Source organism: Protopterus annectens, chromosome 7.part1 (genome assembly GCF_019279795.1).
Source record: "Protopterus annectens isolate FY-2018-M chromosome 7.part1, PAN1.0, whole genome shotgun sequence".
Lineage (NCBI taxonomy): Eukaryota > Metazoa > Chordata > Ceratodontiformes > Protopteridae > Protopterus > Protopterus annectens.
This window is the reverse complement of record NC_056740.1, coordinates 54666403-54689116: the sequence shown is the minus strand read 5'-3', so window position 1 is coordinate 54689116 and position 22714 is coordinate 54666403. Positions and strand designations below refer to the sequence as shown.

The window sequence follows — 22714 nt, the reverse complement described above, 5'->3', positions numbered from 1 at the left end:
TCCTCTTTTTACTGGTAAGGTGTGGAAGTGAAACCTGTAGCCTTGGTCTATGGTCTGCAAAATCCACTTGTCTTTTGTGATATAGTGCCAATTTTTGAAAATAAAGCTAACTTTCCGCCTAAAGGTGCTGCTATTTGTTCCCTGGTAGGCGGTGTCAGAGCCAAGTCACTGTGATTGTCCTGTTGCAGTGGCAGTGGTTGTGTCTGTGCCTCGCTGGTTATTGCCTTGCCACTGGCGTCCTCTATAGGCACCTCCTCTGGATTGATTTCTGCCTCTGGCACGTCTATTCCTGCCTCTCTGAGATTTTGAGGAGTCTGGAAAGGACCAATTTTTGGAAGGCCAGTTCCTGCTAAACCTTGGGGCTGAACCTGTAAGAAATCCTTAACTGTTTGTACAGATTTTGCCTTCTCTTCCATTTTCTTCATTACTTGCTGAGCAGGAATACCAAATAGACTGGCCTTATCCATAGGAGCATCTAACAGCTTTGCTTTAACATGATCCGGCAAGACCTGTTCTTTCAACCATGCATGCCTTCTTATAACTGTGCCAGTCATGGCTGATCTAAATGAAGCCTCCAGTGCATCACAGCCACATTTTAAAGAATGGTTACTAACCTGCTGAATGTTATTCACCATTTCTAAAACATATTTCTTATCTAAGGAGTCATCAGAGGACAGTTTCTTAGTTAACTGATCAAGCATAAACTCTTGGTATTGGATCATATGAAACTGACAGTTCAAAGCTCTAGCTGAGAGAGTAGCAGAGGTGTAAACTTTTTCCCCCATCTCTCTAAGGATCTGGATTCCCTTTCAGAAGGGAGAGGGTTTTTTGCTGAGGTCGAAGCTACTGCCTTAGGCCCCTGGGAGATAGTCTCAGGATCTGCAAGTGGGGCCTTGTATAGGTGGTGATGAGTGTCTGGTACCCTGTAAAACCTATCTGGTTTGGCAGGGGCTGGAGGTAAAGTATCAGGAGCAGTGCAAACATCATTAAATGCATCATCCACAACAGGCAGAACTGGAGGTATAGCTAAGGGCCTATGTTGTGGTAAGTGTAGAAAGGTCCTAAGCCTTTTTGAGTCTGAGAAATCTTGTCCCTGCCATTGGAAATGTTCTCTCATGGCATGTAAGGTTTCCCCAAAGTAAAATTCCTCTGGTGGAGAGGCAGATGGAATAGATTCTTCAGCATCGGAATCTTCATAAGTAGAAAAAGGAGCTTCTGGATGGTCTGTAATGTCTGAATCATCCGAAGAATCATCTGAGGACACTGGCTCTGGGAGCACTGCTCTAGGTCTCTTTTCTGGAGGCTGAGAGGCCCTGTCTGGGTGAGATTGGGATCCCCTAATTAAAGAGATGAGATCCTCTGCCAAAGTAAGCATTTGTGAACTGGAAGTGGGCCTGTGTGAGGGGGTCTTAACAGGCACTGATTTTGCAGTTTTGGCTGCTTTAGCCCTGGCAAAGGCCTTAATAGACATGGCTGCAGGAGGCCTAGCAGCACCACGTGCTGGGGTAGAGACATCCAAAGGGATGGTGTCTGATAAATCAATAGGAACCACATTAGTAGGCAAAACTTCAGAGGCCGATTCAACTAGGGTAGCAGGAGCCTCGGTAGTAGTCATGGATTCGGCTGAAGATTGATCCGTTTGCTCGGTTTCGGCCGAAACCGAGACACTCGCGGTTTGCCTAACCGTGGTTTCGGCCGAAACCGCGGACCGCGAGTGTCGGTCTTTTTCTTTGCGTTTTTTAACAGTTTGAGTAGTCTGAGGATCCGACGGCATAATGTACGCAAAATCTGAGCCGAAAAACTGTTCAGCGAACTCCGACCGACGCCTAAGCGTTCGTCGGTTGAAGGAAGCACAGGCTAAACAGGCTGCTACGTCGTGGTCTGGGCCTAAACAAGGTAAGCAGTAAGAGTGGAAATCCTTATGAGGTATTTGTTTCCCACAAGTTAAACAATTATTGACTTTTTCTGACATCGGCTGAGGCAAGAAAGAGTCCCCAACGGGGTACTTAGCTTTTTAGAAGTCTTCGAAGTAGTATTCGGTAGTAGTAATCTCTGGATCTGACCGACCGGCACTTGCGAACAGCTTCTGCTTCTGGCGCCACGCGGCAAGAAAGACTGAGGAAAATGGCGTTGGCTGATGCCTTTATACCCGAAGACCAGGAGAGATGACGTCGGGTGAAGTGCGACACCAGCCGAGGCCAGACCCAGACTTTGGAATCCGGCCGACCGAAGGGCTGCCTGACGACAGGACAACCCATTTGTTATGACTGCAGATGCATCCTTGAAGGACATCTCCCTAATCCACTTCTTAGACTGAGGGTAGTCCTGACTTTCCCATCTAAAATGCTCCCTGAGTGTATTCAGAGTATCCCCAAATGAGTAATCTTCTGGGGGAGAGGCAGAAGGGATAGAGTCTTCAGCATCAGAATCCTCAAAACCAGAAAAAAGTTGCCAGTGTCCTTCTTCATCACAGCAGAGGTGCTCTCTCTCTGAGTCAGTGGCAGACAAAACATCCGGGGACAATTCCCTAGCCCTCTTAAGAAGGAGGTGGCTGACATCCCCTGATAAGAGTCAAGAGATCACTAGCCATCTTAACCATCTCAGCCTGAGGCAATTGAGGGGAGGCCGGCGCCTGTTTAGGAGTAGACTTTTGGCTGGGAGGCCTGCTAGAAAGCCGGAGGGACTCGGGAGGCCTAGCCACCGCAGAAGTGTGGGCCGAAGTTGTCAGTCTGGATCTGGTCTCCGGGCGGAGAAAAGAGGCCTCCAAAGCCAGCGCCTGCTTAGCGGCCCCGGATCCATCAGAGGAGGCGACTGGCGGAGGGTCCGGAGGCAAAGTAGAAGCCTGTGAAATGGAGGGCTCAGCAAAGGCCTCCAAAGATGCCTGCTGCTGAACATCCGCGAACTGCAGGGGCAAAGAAAGCGCCTCACTGGCTACCGCTGAACTGACAACCAACTTAACAGGGATGTCGTTGGCTAATTTAACCTTAGGCTTGTCGTGGTCCTTATCCTTGCACTTCTTAGGAACATCCGAAGTCGGGAGACCAGTAGACGCCATACCGACAAACTCAGGCAAACTCTGAAGTGCTTATATAAAATCCTAGCTCTACAGCGTATGGTACGATGGTTGAAAGAAGCATAGAGATCACAATTTGGGACGTCGTGCTCAAGGCTCAAACAAGTAATACAGTAAGAATGAAAATCACGATGCGGAATCTGTTTTCCACAGGCAAGACAGTTATTAATTTTCTCTGACATTCGTTAAAGCAAGAAAAAAGGGTCCCCAATGGGGTACTTATCGGAGGATGTCTTCAACTTTAGAAGTCGGAATACAAATAGAAGGTAATCAGCCGACCGGCATTAGTGCGATTTGCATCTGCTTTGGGCTCCACGGCAAGAAAGACAGAGGAAATGACGTCGGCTGCCTGCCTTTGTACCGGACATCCTGGCATCAGGCTTAATCTGGAGGCAGCCGACATCATATACCAAGGACTTTGGTATTCTGGCCAACTGCGGGCTATCAGGAGCCAGATAACCCATTTGTAAGGACTGCAACACTGAAACATGATGAACATCAGTAGGATTGGAATTAACTAAGTGCTTAGCATAAGTGGGAGTCAACCAAGGTAACAGGCGCTATGTCAAGTTTGGGAAAAATGTATAAAAAATTAGAAGACTGAGGAACTTTAAACATCCTGTCTACCTTTTTACGGACAATTGGTTGACTATCAGGAAAACTGCAGCAGTAAGACATGCATCCTCTAAACAGACAAGACAGGAAAAATGGGTGTAGGTTATGGAAAATCCTTCTGGAACTACTCAAAATATACTCTGAAGGACTGATGCACCTCAGTTTTCTCCCACTGAAAACATTGGGACATTCTAGCAATAGTCTCAGATAAAGAGAAACCCTCCAACATGGAGAATCAGAAATTGAGCTCTTCTCCAAGTCTGAATCAGAAATCTAAGGACAAAATCCTGAATCATCCTTGCATTTTCCTGTTCAGATTCAGTGCCCTGAATCTATTTAGGAAAAGAGAATCCCTTTTTCTTTTACCAGAAACTATTTTACAAGAAGGATCAATACCTTGAATTAAACCCTGAAACAGTCCCAGTAAACTCTCTCTCTCTTTCATTTGGCTTTTTCCCAGTTAGGGGTCGCCAGTAAACTACTCCTATCCAAAGAAATTTGAGGAGTAGTAGATAGATGTTCATCGTGTTTCACTGTTGCAGTCATTACAATTGGGTTATCCTGCTGGCAGGCTACCCGCAGTCGGCCTGAATTCCAAAGTCTAGGTCCGGCGTCGGTTGCTGTCACCTCTTCCCTGACATCAGTGTGCCAGGGGTATATAAAATGCAGCCGACACCATTTTCTTCTGTCTTTCTTGCCGCGCGGTGCCCAAAGCAAAAGCAGTTCGCAAGTGCCGGTCGGCCGACTCCTGAAGTTTTCAAATTCGAATTTCAGATCCGAAGTCTTCATTAAAGCTAAGTACCCTGTTGGGGAAACTTTTTTCTTGCTCCAGACCGATGTCAGAAAAAGTTAATAACTGTATTTCTTGTGGGAAGCAAATACCTCATAAGGATTTTCATTCTTACTGTATTCCTTGCCTAGGCCCTGACCATAACGTTGCTAGTTGTCAGTTTTGTGCTAGATTTAACCAACGCACTATTAAGCGCCGGTACGATTTTGCATTTCATTACTTTGGCAGAAGATTTAATTATATAATGCCGTCGGATCAGCCAACTACCAGAATTTACAAAAAACAAAAAGAAAAAGAAAAGGACAGGCATCAGAGATCCAAAACCGATGACGAGGCTTCTTCTAGGCCTGTCGCCGGTTCTCAGTGAGGCACTTTCGCAGCCCCTGACGCCCGCTACCTCAGAGCCACAGGCCGCTTCCGACTCCCACGTGGAGCTGACTGGGCCTCTGGAAACTCAAGGTATTGGACACTTGGAAACTATTCCCTCAGATGGGTCTGGAGCCGGTGAGCAGGCATCGGCTTCTGAGGGTGTTTTCAGGCCTAGACAGTTATATGTGAAACCAACTTCAGCTACAAAGACAAAGACTAAAGCAACTCTAAAGACAAAGAAACAAGTACAGCATTCACCTGGCAGGCCTCCATGCCTAAAAAACAGATGCTTAAAATGGCCAATGACCTTATTACTTTGATCAGGGGTTCCCATCCCCCTCCTGAAAAGAGGCCTAGGCAAGAGTTAGAATATGAATCTTCAGACCAGGTTTCCATTTCCTCTGATTCCTCCTCTGAACAGGATTACTCTATTCCTCCCTATGAGGATTCTTATGCTGAAGAATCTATCCCTTCAGCCTCTCCTGAGGATTATTCTTTTGGGGAAACACTGCATACTATGAGGGTGCATTTCCACTGGGAGAGCCAAGATTACTCAGAATCCAAGAAAAGGCTCAGAGATTTCCTTTTATTGACCCAGCACAGGCCCCTTGCTATCCCGCCTGTTTTAGACATTGTAGATGATGTATTTAGAGAGTCCAGTTTTTCTCCAGACTCTTTACCACCAGCCCCTGTTAAGCCGGACAGATACTACACGGTTCCTGATTCACATAAATTTCTCTATAAGAACCCTGCAGCTGACCCAGAAACCATCTCTCAGGGACCCAAAGGGGTCAAGGCTTCTACTGCAAAAAACCCTATTCCCTCTGATACGGATTCTAGGGCCCTAGACAGATGGGGCAAAAAGATTTATACCTCTGCTACCTTGGCTGTAAGAGCTTTAAATTGCCAATTTCATATTCTTAAGTATCAGCAATATCTTATATTCTTGCTTAAACAGAAGATGCCAGCAACTACAGAATGTGCAGACAATAAAGAAAGGCAGGATTTATTGCATGCAGCTGAACAAGTTGGAAAGCATACTTTGCAATGTGATTTTGATTCTCTTGAGGCCTCCTGCAGGGCCGCTGTTACAGGTTCTGTCATTAGGAGACATGCTTGGTTAAAAGAAAAAAATTTGCCAGATCATGGTAAAGCAAAACTATTAGACGCGCCTTTACAGCATGATACTTTGTTTGGTGCTAAAGCAGAAGAGGTGTTGAAGAAAATGGAGGACAAGGCTAAATCTATGCAAACAGTCAAGGATTTCTTGCAGGTACAGCCTCCCAGATTTAGCAGGAACTGGCCTACAAAAAATTGGTCCTTTCCAGTGTCAGATAGACCACAAAGGGGCAGATACAGACGCCCTAGAGGCAGATCACAGCCCCAAGGCTCATACAGGCCTAAACAATGGGGTGCTTCTACTCCAAGAGCGGAGAGGAAAAGTCACAGCCATACAGGAAACAGTCTCAATGACTTTCCACTTCCAGCACCAAGCACTTATCTTTTGGCAGCCCCTTTTGGGGGAAAGCTAGCACTTTTTTCGCAAAATTAGCACATGATCACCCAGGACAAATGGGTTCTAAATATAGTTTTACAAGGCTACAGGTTCCACTTCCATACCCTGCCAAGGCAAAACGGTATGCTAGACCTGCCACGCAATCAATGGGCAGAGGCACAAAAACAAGTTTCATCCCTCATGGACATGAGGGCCATTCAACAAGTACCAGAACAAGAGCCATGGATTCTATTCAAGACTATTCTTAATACCCAGAAAGGTTAAAGCCTGGAGACCAATACTGGACCTATCTATTCTAAACACATTTCTGGATATTCCAAAATTCAAAATGTTGACTCTACAGCAGCTTCTGCCCATGTTGGGCAAGAAGGCTTGGCTTGTGACTTTAGATCTAAGAGAGGCATACCTGCATGTCCCAATCAGACAAACATGCAGAAGATACCTCAGATTCAAAGCTGGCTCAATGCACTACCAATTCTCTGCACTGCCCTTTGGCTTATCTACTGCGCCCAGGGTCTTCACAAAATGCCTGGCACCAGTAATTGCATTTTGCAGACAAAGAGGAATACAAATATATCCTTACTTGGACGACTGCCTTATTCAAGCGGAGAACAAGGACATTCTACTACAGCATCTGGCGTTTGTAAAAAGATTACTGACAAGTCTAGGGTACACAGTAAACGAGAAGAAATCAAAACTCGTACCCTCTCAAGAGATAATATTCCTGGGTGCAAGCTTAAATACAACTGCCCAGATGGCTTATCTCATGCCAGACAAACACAGACAACTGACTATTTACTTCAAAATGTTGGCAACAAAGACCCAGTTATCTGCAAGAAAAATTCTGCAGGCCTTGGGTTTCATGGCATTCTGCATTCTACTAATTCCATATGCAAGACTGCATATGAGGAAACTTCAATGGTATCTAAAAAGTGTTTGGACTCAACATTGCCACAGCCTGGAAACAATAATTACCCTCATTCCCTGCCTGCAAATGCCTGTCACCACAACACGGGACAGCCATTCACCTTACCCACAGCCAGGCAGACATTGACAACAGATGCATCAGATTACGCCTGGGGGGCCCATATGGCAGGAAGATGTATTCAGGGCACATGGTCCGCAAGTCTAAAGCATCTACATATCAATCAAAAAGAGATGCTAGCTGTTCAGAATGCCCTAACAGCCTTCAAGGATCAACTTCATCCAGGACAACTACTAATAAAGACGGACAATGCTACAATCATGTGGTACATAAGCAGGGAGGCACACATTCCTACCCCCTCTGCAGGCTAGCCATGAACTTGTAGCACACAGCATTGACTTACCAAGTACATCTGCAAGCTCAATTCCTGCCAGGAAGGAAACATACTCTGGCAGACAAACTAAGCAGAAATCTAATGGATCCCCACGAGTGGAAATTGGATCCACAAGTCTTCAGCATGATAAGAAAGACGTGGGGATGCCCGGACCTAGACCTATTTGCCTCTCCTCACAACTACCAACTACAAAGATTCTGCACAAGGGCTTATCACAAGCAAGCATGGAAAGTGGATGCTCTATCTTTCAGCTGGAAAAATCTAACAGTATATGCCTTTCCTCCTCTGCCTCTCCTCCCCAATGTACTCATCAAGGTCAGACAAGAGAAACCAAAAATTATACTGACTACCCCAGACTGGCCCCGCCAGCACTGGTACCCAATCTTAAAGAGCTTGTCTCACTGCCCAGCCTGGACATTACCTCAAATTCCTCATTTGTTGACCCAACAAGACAGCCAGATACTGCACAGCCAACTCAAAACCTTAAACCTGGCGGCATGGCAGATAATATAACCTCTCAAGACACACCTTTTTCTAAAGCAGTAATGGATTTTTATTTTGGAGGCCAGGAGGCCTAGCACCAGAAAATCTTATGCAGACAAATGGAAGAGATTCTGTGCTTGGAACCAAGCACAAGGCATTGACACGATTGTTCCAACTATTCCTCATATTTTACAATACTTAACTGAGATGCTGGATAAAGGCCTTTCCTTTTCATCAATTAAAATTCATGCCTCTGTCATTTCAGCTCATTACAATACAGAACCACCTATTTTTTCTCATCCGTTACTGAGGCAGTACCTCAGAGGGGCCAAAAACATAAGACCTCCAAGGAGAGCACCAATACCTGCATGGGACCTCAACTATGTCTTGGAAAAACTCACACTGACTCCGTTTGAGCCAGCCTCTGCAGCTGACATAAAATTCTTATCCTGGAAAACAGCTCTGCTCCTAGCAATAACCTCCGCTAGAAGAGTCTCAGAGTTACAGGCACACATGGCTGTGGAACCTTTTATCATTTTCCATCCTGACAGGGTTTCGCGGAGGACAAACCCTACATTTATGTCTAAGGTAGTGTCCAGTGTGGCCCTTAACCAAACAATTCATTTGCCTACTTTTTATCCAAACCCACAGAATAAGGGTGAGAAAATTCTGCATTCTTTGGACATTCACAGACAGCTACGCTTCTACTTGGACAGAACTAAAGCCTTCAGAAAGACTGATCAACTTCTAGTAGCAAATGCTGCAGCATCACAAGGAAAGCCTATCTCAAAACAGAATATTTCAAAGTGGATAGGCCATTGCATTCGTTTCTGCTATTCACAGCATGGCAAATCAGTGCCTAAGGGCATTAGGCCACATTCAACCAGAGCAGCAGCCACTTCAGCAGCCTTCCTCAGAGCAGTACCAACCAAAGACATCTTAGAGGCTGCAACTTGGAGTTCAGTGCATACCTTTACAAAGCACTATTACCTACCTCTCTACTCTAAATCCAGGGCAGGCTTTGCCAGTGCAGTTCTGCAGGGCCTTATAGCCTCTCCTAATCCTATTTAGCTCCAGCCTCCCAACCTTAGCTTTGGGATTCAACCCAATTGTAATGACTGCAACAGTGAAACACGATGAACATAGTACAGTTGTGTGCCTACCATAAATGTAGATGTTCGAGTGTATTCACTGTTGCAGTCCAGGTTACCCTCCCACCATCCCCCTTTCTTCTTTGCTGGGACCTAACTGTACTTTTCTACTCTATACAACCTATGTGGTGTATTTACTTGTAGATGAAGGAAAAGTTTTGTGCATGCATGCTTATTGGCATAATTTAGCCTACCAATTTAGGGGCACCTGACATCTGGGGCAAGAAAAACTGGAGAAAATGGCGTTGGCTGCACCTTATATACCCCTGGTGCACTGACGTCAGGGAAGAGGCAACAGCAACCGACGCCGGACCTAGACTTTGGAATTCAGGCCGACTGTGGGTAGCCTGCCAGCAGGATAACCCAATTGTAATGATGGCAACAGTGAATACACTCAAACATCTAAATTTATGGTAGGTACACAACTGTACTATGCTTTGTTTTCAGCTTCTTTTTGACAGGAAAAATTGGGCCAACTGTTACTAATGGCAGCTGTTTTTCCCCGCCGGGATATTCACAGCATTCTGAAACAGGGAAACCTTCCCTGTACCCTCCCTCTGAGCCAGCAAGAGTGGCTCTTCCTTTCCTATTGAGGGGACTCCAATAGCTGCGGAGACCATGGCAAAACCCCAAGCCATAGTTGCTATAGGTGCTCCATCAGAAGAATCCAGGGTAAATGAGTGGTCTGTGGTACAATAAATGGCCACAGCAGTCTCGCTTATCTATGTCTGAGGCAAATTGCTAGCCTATTGTGGTGGCAAAGGCTATTTAACTTTTTCTTTTTGTGGCTGGAAGGACTGACTGGGAACGTGCTCCATTGTCAAGCTGAAAATGGTGCCGCTTTCTCAGGGAAGACAAGCAACAGATAATGGTAAAACTACCAGTCCACAAAGTTACTTTTTTTGACAGAAAAAAAAAAAACACAGTAAAAAGCACTTTAAAACACTGGCAGCTGCTCAATGGAAAAATAAACAATTCCTCCACAGAAAATATGTTTTCAGTTAATTTACAGCAGTTCTAAACTGAGAGAAAAAAAAAAGCGTTCTGTTTAAAAAATGTTACAGTCTCAATACAGTCTGTTGAAACACAACACTATTAGCTTTAAACTAACTTTTCTGAAGAGGGAAGTAATAAAACTACAATATATTTAAGAAAGTGGCAGTCAACCTCCCCAGCAATTAATGGGGACGTATCTGCCCAGCAAAGGAAAGCAGAAGTTGACAGTCGATTCTCAAATACCTCAGATGAGCATACTTTTCAGTGGCAGTAATGATCTGAAGGGCTTCACATCCAAACCTGTCCTTTAGTCAGCTCAGCTCGAGCGGCCAAAGAATATGGGTGCATGGAAGGTGCCCTGAAGCTTTGGAAGTTGACAGAATGTTATAACCTTTCCAAGATATAACCCATACAGCTAAGGTTACTGCAGCAGTGATCAATATGTAGAACATAAAGCACTTACTTGAGAATTGAAATCAAAATCTAATTAACTGTATTTGAAGTACTGAATATTTTAACAGGGATAAAAGAACTGAAAGTGTGATCTTTATAAAATGATATGGCTAAATACCCCTGGCTCTCAAAATCAACCCTATCCTTCATCCAAAACAGAGACTCCGTGTGGAAACTTTGGATAAAAAGAAAATCACTCACACACTTCCAAAAATATAGGGAACTCCATAACTTGGCAAAAAAACACAAACCTTAAAAAAAAACAACTTATACCACATACCCCTGACAACACAATCTAAAAATCCCAAAAAATTATGGAACACCATCAACCAAATTCTCCACCCTGGTAACCCCTCAACACCTAACCCCTGGCCAAACAACTGACTCCAAGAAACTGCCTCCATCTTCAATACCTCCTTTATAGATACATCAGCAAACATATGCAGCATCCAAACCAAACAATCCCCCACCTTCTGCCACCCCTGAACTACAAAACTGCTCTTTCTCACTACATCCCATCCCTATCAGCTACATTAAAATTGTCTCCTTAAACTTAAACAATGCTCCCCTTCTGCATACAATTTGCCATCTCTCTTCTTAAAGGCTGCCACCAACTCCATAGCATACCCAGCCACTATACTAAATCAAAAAGTTTTATCTGTGAATCTACTGTCTCTACTCTCCAGAAGAAATTCCACAGCATACTTATCCACAAAGGTGGAAACTCAGCAGAACTCTCTAACTATTGCCAAATTGCTATACTCTCTCCCCTCTCCAAAATTCTTAAGCACTGTGTGCAGAAGCAACTAATCCCTTATCTCACTCAAGAAAACCTTATTACCCCTATTACATCACAGTTTCCACCCCCACCACAGCACCACCACTGCTCTTCTTTCCTTCACAAACTCCATCTCTGTAGCCAGAAACAATAATAAACTGGCCTCCTGCCTCTTCTTAGAGCTCTCAAAAGCCTCTGACACCGTTTCCCAATCCATCATTCTCTCCAAGCTTTCTCAACTCAATCTCCCCCCTACTACTATCTCATGGTTTTCTAGCTACCTCACTAAATGACAGCAATCCATCAAATGGCTCTCAGTTCTTTCTCCTTTCCTTCCTATAAAAATGGGAGCCCCACAAGGTTCAATACTCGGCTCTCTTCTTTTTAACATTTTTACTAATCAACTCCACACATCCTTCCCTCAGTTATCCCTCATACAGTATGCAGATGACTCCACTGTTATCACCATTGCTAACAACTCCTCAGACCTGCTCACCCTAACTCAAACCTCCTTCAACCTCACTGAAACTTGGCTTACTAACAACCAACTCACTCTTAACCCTAAAAAGACAAACCTCCTCCTGTTCCTACCTACATCTCTCTAGCATCTTAAATCCTTCTTCACCATCTCCTCCCTTAACAACACTCCTATCTCATCTGAACCCCACACTAAGCTCCTTGGAGTAACTGTTGACAACCAACTTAAAATTTGACCTCCATGTACACAACTGTATAAAGAAAACCAACCAGAAACTTGGCCTACTACACAGGAACAAAAAGTTCCTTACCCCCAGCTCCAGAATCTCACTCACCCAGGCTTATCTTCTTCCTAACCTCTAAAAACCAAAAAATGGATAATACTGCCCAAAAGCCACTTAGAACAAAAAATCAAGCAGTATTCATGAAGAACGAATCTAATCCACCAAACTGAACAGTTTTATTACATAAAAAACGGAACCACATATAACACCACTATCATGAACACCTTCCCTATACATTCACAAGCGTTTTCGTCATTAAATTGACTTCATCAGATGACCAGCATAAAATAAATCCTTTAATTTATACTTCAACTCATTTCTATCTACCAATAAAATTTCACCATTCATTAATAATTTAAAATTCAATTATCTTGTTATATTAGCCCTTTGTTTAAAAATTTGTATAAAATGAATCATGTTTTATTATATTAAATATAAAAATAGTAAACATCACTTATTAAAAATCGATTAAAATTGATTTATTCATTAAAACTGCTGTTTAAAATAATTTGATAAATAAGAGAATTCCATTCACATTTTAATTAATAGTATTGCTATCAATGCCCTCTACTGGCCACTCATATTATTACATTCATAGTTTTGCAGATCTCAATTTTAATAAAGGTATTATGGAAATACAATCATTCAAGCCAGGGGCTTTGTCAGCTTCTAAAGTGATCTGCCACCAAAGTTCTCTAAATTCTATTTTTTCTTCCCAAAGCCCCCCCTCTAATATCACTTTTTACCTGTTCTAAAACTATGAATTTATATTTATAGTTAGAACAAACTTTAGTATGTTTATATAGGGCATTACTTTCTTTTCCTACTGAAATTTCGTACACATGTTCATAGATCCTTCTTTTTAGTCTCCTTTCAGTCTTTCCTATATAGAAGGATCCACAATTTTCACAGATAGCTAGGTATATTATACCTTTAGATTCACAATTATAATATTCACCACTATTTACATATCTTCCTCTACTTTCTAAAAATACTCTATCACTATTTATGATGTAGGTACATTGGGTACAATGCCCACATTTGTATGTACCTATTTTATTTTTCCTATTTTCTATCTTATTTTTATTGTCTATTATAGATCTAATATTTTGTGAATTCTTAAAGGTTACTTTCTGAGGTATATTAGCTAGATTTTCTATGTCAGTTATAGCTACAAATTTTCCCCATTCCTTTAAAAATATATTTCTAACTATACTGTTCAATCCATTGTATTCAAGCACCAATGTTTGCTGGAATTCTTCCCCTTCATACTTTTTATTATTCTCTATTACATTGTTAATGTCTTTCTTTTTATGTATGGGGCAAAATTTGTCCTGCCTCCCATTTTCCACTTCCTTTCTTATTTGTGCAATGAATGCTAATGGATTCTCTCTAGGAACATTTTTTCTAAAAATTCACATTCTTTTTTAAAATCTACATCTGAGCTTGTCATTCGGCTTCCTCGAACAAATTGTCCCTTCACTATATTTCTTTTACAGTGAAAGGGATGGGCACTTTCAAAATGTAAATAGGAGTTACAGAAAGTAGCCTTCCTAAATATTTTAGTTTTTAATTCCTGTCCATCTTTATAGACTTCTACATCCAAGTATTGCACATTATGTTCGGAAATTTTATATGTAAATTTTAAGAAGTTGGTTGTATTCCCTATATATTCCATAAATTCTATGAATTTTTCTCTTCCAGCTATCCAAAAAATTAGTATATCATCCAGAAACCTTCTATATATCTTCCAACAGTTCTTAAATTCAGAATTTAATATATATTTTTCTTCCCAATAAGCAAGAATTAAATTAGCATATGTAGGGGCGCATGCTGCACCCATTGCTACCACCCTGTGTTTGTTGAAAGAATTCCCCATTAAAATGAATAAAATTATTCTTCAAAACCAGCTCCATTAACCAAGTACTTATTAATTTGTCATTCTGTGTTAAAACCAAGTCTTCATACACAATTTCTTCAAACATTTTTGTTCCTTCTTCGTATGGAATACAAGAAAATAAATCAATAATGTCAATAGTAACAAATAATAAATGTTCATTGTTAGAGCTGTCAGGTAATTCTTTCAATAAATCCCAAGAGTCTTTTAAAATACATTTCCTTTTCATCCATACATTTTTTACTTTCTTATCTGTAAATTTGGCTAAAGGATATGTTTTTGACCCTTCTGCCGAAACTATCGGCCTAAAAGGGGGGTCTTCTTCATTTTTATGAATCTTGGGTATACCAAATATCGTGGGGGTTCTAGGTTTATCTACTTTCAAATATTTAAAAGTATTATAATCTATAATCTCTTCATTTAACATATCTTGCAAAATTACATCTATCTTATTATAGGCTATATTCATTTCATTTAAAGACACTATTGAGTATCTTGTTTCATTCCATAGGATAGTATTCATTTTACCTTCATATAGAATACTATCCATGATGACTACCCCTCCCCCTTTATCAGGTTTCATCACTCTAATTTTATTATTATTTTTTATTTCATACATCAAGTCACTTTCCTTCTTACTTAAATTTGGTTTATACCATATTTTATTCACTTGTTTCCTCACTTCCAATTCTATAATTCTCTCCACATTTTTTAATTGGGGGTGTAATGGGGGGTTGTATATACTTTTTCGTTTCAATTCCGTCTTATTTTGAACTTTATTATTGGGAAACATTTACTTTCCTTAAAAAACTTTTTATATCCAATATACTACCTGTTACATCTCCTTTTCTGTTGGGTATGAATTTAAGGCCCTTGGAAAATAAATCAAAATGTTCCTTTTCTAAAATTAACTCACTAAAATTATAAATAGTAAAATTGTTGTACATATATTTGTACTTATCTTTAACAATTTCTTTATCTCTGTGTATTATGGGGTGGGGACTTAATAGAATTTCCCTCTCCCCCCTCCCCCCCTCTGGAAAATTTTGCTGCTGAAGGCCCTGTTTGCTTTTCAGTCTCTCGGACCTCCTTAAAGGTGGAAATACTGTATCGTATTCCTGTCCATCCTCATCATAAATAAATGTTCCACCGTCATTACCATTAAAATTATTTTCTCTACCATTGTATTTATGTCCATTAACATGACTGATATATCTTTTGTTAGGTATAGGGTAACATGTGTGATTCTCATATTCCTTAATATCTCTCTCTAGTTTTTTTAATTTTTCTACTTACCAAATCATCACATCTTGTATCTATATCTTTCCTAATATTATAATATTTTTCCTTTTCTTCTCTAGTTGAGAAAATTAAATCATCCTTAATATGCTGGTCTAATTCATTAATATCTTTCTGTATAGCTTCTTGGCATCTTATATTGTCTTTAATAATTAATTTCAATACATCTATGCCACATTTATTAAACACTTCTAAAAGTTCTTTATGAAATTCAGTACCAATAACAACATTGTTTGGAAACTTAAAAACACACAGTCCCTTAGGAACAATGTCTCTTGATATACATTCTTTTAAATATTCATTCTCTATGTCCAAAGTTTTAAATTTGTGCATCAACTTGGAAAGTTTATCAATTTTGTTTCTATACGTGTCATTAAGACCCTCTCGTTTGTTGTTACTGTCACATGTTCAATTTGGTGGATTGGATTCGTTCTTCGTGAATACTGCTTGATTTTTTGTTCTTCCTAACCTCTCCTACTCTTCTGAAATCCTTACCACCTTACAGTCCTCTCTTCTATCCAAGCTTGAAACCACATACAATAAAGTTGCCAGGTTCGCAGCCAATCTGCCACCAAAATCCCACCGTCTTGCACTCCGTACTGTCAGATGGTTAGAGTTTCCAAACCAACTCTTATATACATAGCTTCTCATCACCCACACCATACTAAATAAAACCTCATCCTGCCCTAGCATCTCCTCACTTGTCTCCCTCTATAACCTACCTTGCTCCCTCAGAATCTCTGAACAATTTCTCCTACAGATCCACAAGCTAAAAAAATCTTTAGGGCAAAACATCTACAGCTGCCTTCCTGGGGTCTATATTATGTGATCGAAGAATCTCTTCTTCGAACACATAATAAACGACACATATACAGCGAACATTGTAAAACGAGAATGACCACGTCCTCGAATTTTTTCCTCGGGGAAAAAATTCAGTTGGCCATTATTGGAAATCGCCCGTATGTTCAATGTACAGCGATCTCTGAGTTGGTATATTTACTTAGGTGGGGTGAGGGGGGGGCAAAGCCCCCCAATTAATTAGTGTTTTAATGTTTTTTTATTTTACAGCCACGTCAATTTTTTTACCCAAGGAAAAAATTTGACGACGTGGCCATTTGCGTTTTACAGCATTCGCTGTATACATGTCGATGATTGTGTGTTTGAAGAAGAGATTCTTTGATCACATAATATAGACCTGCCTTCCTGCTCTATCTTGGAATAACCTTCCCATGGCCCTCAAACATATTATCAATTTTCATGACTTCAAGACAGCTCTTAGAAATTACCTAAAAAGTGCCTGGATTTGTCACTGCAATCATCTCAATTGATATCCTTCTCTTTCCTATTTCAACTATCAACTTCTTCTCTCCTTTCCCCTCCTAATCTCTTGCTCCTAGACATCTGTGCTATCATCTCTTCTTTCTTCTACCTCCTACTCTTATTTACCCCCTCACACTGTAACTCACCAAACTAACTCGTGTAACTACCTTTCTAGACATATACCTTAAATTCTCTTTCTTTTCTAACTCTGCTCTTATCCACCTCCTCTATACTCATCTCCTATTTGAATTGCCACTTTTCCCAAATTTTCCCTTACTTGAACTATGTTCATCTATTTGACCTTATTTTACATTAACTTTTATGGTGTTTTATATATTTTTTTACCATAAAATGTACTGAGTATTAACTAGCTGCCTGTTATTTTTCCTGCTGCTAGTTTAACCTGCACTGTGTATGTATTCCTTACTTAATTTGTACTGTGTATATTCTATTGTATACTGTGTGTTGTGGAGCTTTTTTCCCGGGCCTCCACTGAAAAAGGGAGCAAGCTCAGTCAGACTTTCCCAGTCAACAAATGACAAACAAATAAATAAATTACATAGAAAAATGGAAACTGTGGAAACAACAGATGCAGAATAATAAAATAACCACTATCCAAAAGCAAATTATTCTGAAACCACACAAAAGACCAGTGAAAACAGCTCTATTTTCCAAAATAAGATGCAGAATAATGTTTTTGAGGAGTGAGGTTTAATGGAAAGCAGGAATTGAATAATTTATGTAATGTATTAATAACAGTATAAAAGAATATATGGCATGCTTATGTCTGTAACTGTGAATATGTTAATATGATTTGTTTTCTTTTATATAAATGTATGTTAGACTATGTCATAAGTGATAATTCAATAAAAACATTAAAAAAGAAAGGGCTTGCCCATTGTATAGCAGTGTAACAGAAATATATGCCATCAACTAAGAATAAATTACATAAGGAAAACAACTGTAAAAAGCTTAAAAAGAAAATGCTGAGTTCATTCAAATCTTAACTCATTCACTCCAATGGAGCTCAGGAAGTTTGCACTGTAACTTCCAATGGGCAGAGCCCAAATCTTTTCACAGAATCAAATTATATCCTCACACTTCAAGGAAATGTTCATATCTCTGGAACCACAAGAGTTATACGAAAGAAGTATACATGGCAAACTCTTCAGCACAAACTATTTTTATAGTGCTAGTATTCTTTAGGTTCTAGCTCTTAAACCAAATGTTATAATTCACAGTAAACACAGTAACTACTACATTTGTAATATTTTGCAAACAACTTGCAATATCTCAGCAACCACTCAAGTTACACACATACTGTCAGCAGCATTTTATTCATCTAGATGAGAGCTTTCGTATGAGGCTGAGTTCTGTCTGTGTTACTTGATTGTTGAGATATTTAGAAAACTGTGAAAATTATATGTATATAAATTAATATCATAAAAACAACAGTTAATATCTCTTTACCTGCACTAGACAGAGGTCAAATATTAATGCAATTGAGCTAGTGTGTAAGCAAGATGAAATCTTTTAAAACCTTGTACATAGTATGGTTACAGAATTATTGATGCAAATATGAACAAGCAATATTTGATGCCTAGAGGCGTCAGTAGGAGTTAATTGCAGATGCACCTGGAGGTGTCACTCAGATGTAATGAGTTAATGTAGGTACTACCAAGGAATACCTTACATCAACAGTTACACGCTTCTAGAGTTTTTTCCCCTAATAACAGAAAACAATTAAAAATAGTTCATGAATGTAAACTAGTCTGTATACAAGATAGTTGTAAAAGCCTGAAACAAGACATCAAAAGTTACAGTTGTTTGTCTTTTTTTTTCACATTTACAAATACTCTGTTATGACACATAATTATCAAATTTTTATACTAATAACTCAACTATACCTACTCATGAGGAGACAATCAAAATGCATCTGTTCGAGAAAAAGTTTATACTAAGATGGAAATGCCAATGAAGGAATATAAACAAACCATTAAAAGATGTAAAGGTAAAACAGGAGAAATGATGAACTTACCCTCAGCTCAGCAGGCAAAGCACAGTCTGCCAATATAGCCAAATCTTCCTGAAGCCTGCAGCTGTTCAGAGGTTCCAGAGTCAGAACCTTCACACAGGTCCCTGGCTTTGAGGAGACTGTAGTAAGAGAGGACAATATTCAAAGTCTTACAATTCCTACTGCAAAACAATACAAAGTGTGCCTGAAAACAAGCATATGTATTGTGTTTTTACACACACACATACATTTTATATATATATATATATATATATATATATATATATATATATATATATATATACACACACACACACACATCACACACTCAAACATATACATGCATATGAATCTATGTCAAATTATTTAAAATCAGAGTACTGAAACACAACTGAGCTAAACAGACTTCATCTAACCCAGCATAACTCAAAAATGTTAAAAATAAATAAATAAATAAATAATGTTTTGGAGGGCAAGCCCGCCACCATTCATGCCCGTCTCCCAAAAAGAAAACTGTTTAAAACAACTTCATGGTCACATTACAGTGGAGGAAAAGGAGAAAACGCTGGAAGTTTTTTATATATATATATATATATATATATATATATATACACACACACACACACACACAAACACACACATATATACTGACATACATATGTGTGTGTGTGTGTGTGTGTGTGTGTGTGTGTGTATGTATATGTGTATACACATTTATATTTTTTATACTTCTATATACACAAGCTGCATTCTATTTTGCAGGTTTGCACAAAAAAGAAGATAAACCGACTACAAAATAACGAAGTTTCAGAACATCCATTTTTCAGAATATTGATCTGAACTTCATTTGTAAGAAAGAGAAAGCTAAATACATTTCAGAATGACCCTGGCATATATCTTGTGAAAAAAAATGAAAGTCTTTAAGTGCTACTGTTTACAGCTACATGAAGTCTTGTTCCCCAATTCAAATAATTTCTACTGCGTGTCCTTTATAGCAGTAATACGCTAACAATCTGAAGTCACTTAGCTGAACTTGACACTGATTTATATTTTTTTTACAGTATGAACAGCTGTGTCCCATGTTTTCCTGCAGAAATGACAGTACAGATCATTAATTTTTACTGTTACTGAATTTTGCTGTAGCCTTCTGCATAACTACTCCTAATTTTCATAACAGTAATTCTGTCTGACAAAAAGTTCTCAAGGAAAATGTACCTGACATGTATAACTACACCACAGAATTAAACCTACAGTAAAAAGTAAAATTCTACTAAATTGGAAACACAGAGTACTAGATCAGAACAAAACTTTTTTAATGATGTTGTTGTTGTCTTTCGGCTTTTCCCAGTTAGGGGTCGCCACAGCGGAACTTGGTCCGCTAGTGATTGGAAGTAACAAAACTTTTTAAATAAAGCTTTATAAATAAAAAGAGCTATATAAGGTTAGAACGGCATACCTTAAAGTTATAAACAGATGTTTTACAGGGGATTTTGATGCTACTCTGTACTCTCACATTTATTTTATTTTTATTTATTTAACATTTGTTTACCGGAAAAGTCCGACTTTTGAACAAAGCCAATTTTCAGCAGAGACCCGGGGAGAAATGCTCTAGACACATGTCTTTGAAGCATGGGAGGAAACCGAAGGACCCGGAGAAAACCCACACAAATGCAGGGAGGACATGCAGACTCCGCACAGAAGGCACACCAGCTTAGAATTGAACAGGCGAACCCCTTGCTGTGAGGCGACAACGCAACCACTGCGCCATCCATAAATAAAAAGAGATCTGCATTAACACCTTCAGTAACTATATCAGTGATGGCAAACCTATGACACGTGTCAAAGGTGACACATGCCATGACGTTTTGGGTGATACACCAGCCACCACTAACACCCGAGTTACCAAAGACACTGCTTTTGCATTCATTGCTCATGTGAAGTGCACTGAATTAGTTTGTGCCAAGAGCTTTTGATTTGCCAAACCCAAAAGGTTTGCCATCACTGAACTATATACACTAAGCAGGACTTAGAGGGATGTGGATGCCTAGGGTACAACTCCACTGCAGAATGTACTGAGAACGTGAAATGAAACTCACCTTATAAATTGTAATTAATTCAGTCATACAATGAAAAACCAATAACATCATAAACCTACAACTTTCTCCATTCTCTATAATAAATTAACATTTCAACAACATTTATATAAACTGTATAAAATGCATGTCTAGGAAGTAATTATCATTAAAACATTATTAAAACATCCACAGCTATTTGTGGTAACACAGACAAATGATCAGAACTTTCCTTCTTAAAAAAGAACTATTATATTTGCCCAAAGTTTTACTGCACCAATAACTAAATCTAAATTGATTTAAAGGACAGCAGCTAAATTATCGGTCAATAAAACTGGTCAAAGTTTTTAAAATGCTCTGTTTAAGTATGAATATATTTGCATCAAAACTGGTAACAAATCTTAAAGTGTCCTCCTTGAGAGTCTGACTTACATCCCTACACTGCAATATCTTCCTGTGGATTAAAATGTACCTATTCTTTCAAACATTTTATACCTTGCATTACAACCATGAGGAAAAACATATTAACTAAATGCTCATTTTGCTGTTCACTAGCACTACATATTCTTCTTTATTTCATCAGTTGTGACCTAGGAACACTCTATAATGTAATGCAGGTAACAACTACTTTTTATATATACTGGTTGTTGCACACTCATCAATTGTTTTTTCACATACAAACAATGAATTATGAAAAGTTCATACTAAAGTAACTTGAAAACTGATGTTACTGTGGTTTAAATATCCCAAAAATGGGAATAAACCCTGTACTGTAGACTTTCAAGTTAACCAAAAGTCATCTATGAACCTACACTATTCACCTACTAGAAATTCATTTCCCATGAGGAAGAAACATCTTACTGACTCCTGAACACAAATTCTGCATAAGATAAAACATTTTATTTATATATTTTTTATTTATATTAAAGTTATGTATGTACCATAACAATGCATTTGTGTTATCCATTGCTCAACATGGACGGAGAAATGGAAGGAACACAGGCAAACACCAACTTGCAGGGTGATGTTTGTAGAGATTTGGAGGTTCTTTTTCAAGAAAATCTATTTGCAGAATCACAGGAGACGGCAAGGGAAAAAGAAAGAAGTTATGTTCTTACCATAATGTTCCATCGGTGTTGTTGATCTTTATTCATTCATGATGGATGGTTCATGGTTCCATCCTCGGAACCGACTCAGCCAATATAACAAGCTTGCACCAGCCAAAAACTCTCTAGCTAAGGTTACCCATAGTGCCCATCTTCTCAGATCCAGTTTGCCCGTAAGGAAAAGAAAGTGGAGGGTTTGTCTGAGCAAATGCCCATCATTTGACCAAGACCAAATCTGAACCTCCAGGCATCTTTCACAGGGGGTAGGAAGGTGGGATGAAATAAATGAATGAAGATCAACAACACAGATGGAACGTTATAGTAAGAACATAAGTTCTTTACCTAATGTTGTTAATCTTCATTAATTCATGATGGATGGGACAGAGTCCCTAGCTACTTTATGTCCTGGGAGGCCCTAAGGAAGGATATTCCTAAGCACCACTGAGCCAAAGGATGCGCTCCCCCTGGAGACCAAGTCCAATTTGTAATGAGTGATAAAGGTATGAGGGATGGCCTAAGTGGCTTTTGTGCAAATGTTATCCATAGAAGCTCTAGCATGAAAGGCCACCAAAGTAGCAACTGATCTGGTTGAATGCGCCTTGATTTTAGTTGCTAAATGCATTTTGTTCTGTTGATAGACAAAAGAGATGCAGTCTCTCAGCCATTTTGCCAAAGTGACTTTGGAAACAGATTTTCCCAACT

At 39.6% G+C, this 22714-nt stretch overlaps 1 protein-coding gene across 1 annotated transcript in view; it reads right to left on the bottom strand.

Annotated features, from left to right (window-relative positions):
* ABTB1 (ankyrin repeat and BTB domain containing 1) overlaps positions 1–22714 on the bottom strand; it is a 1282257-nt gene that overhangs the window by 280817 nt on the left and 978726 nt on the right. The window contains exon 8 of the mRNA XM_044078542.1: positions 18859–18974. Coding sequence (XP_043934477.1) covers positions 18859–18974 — 116 coding nt within the window. The remainder of the gene's footprint in view (positions 1–18858; positions 18975–22714) is intronic.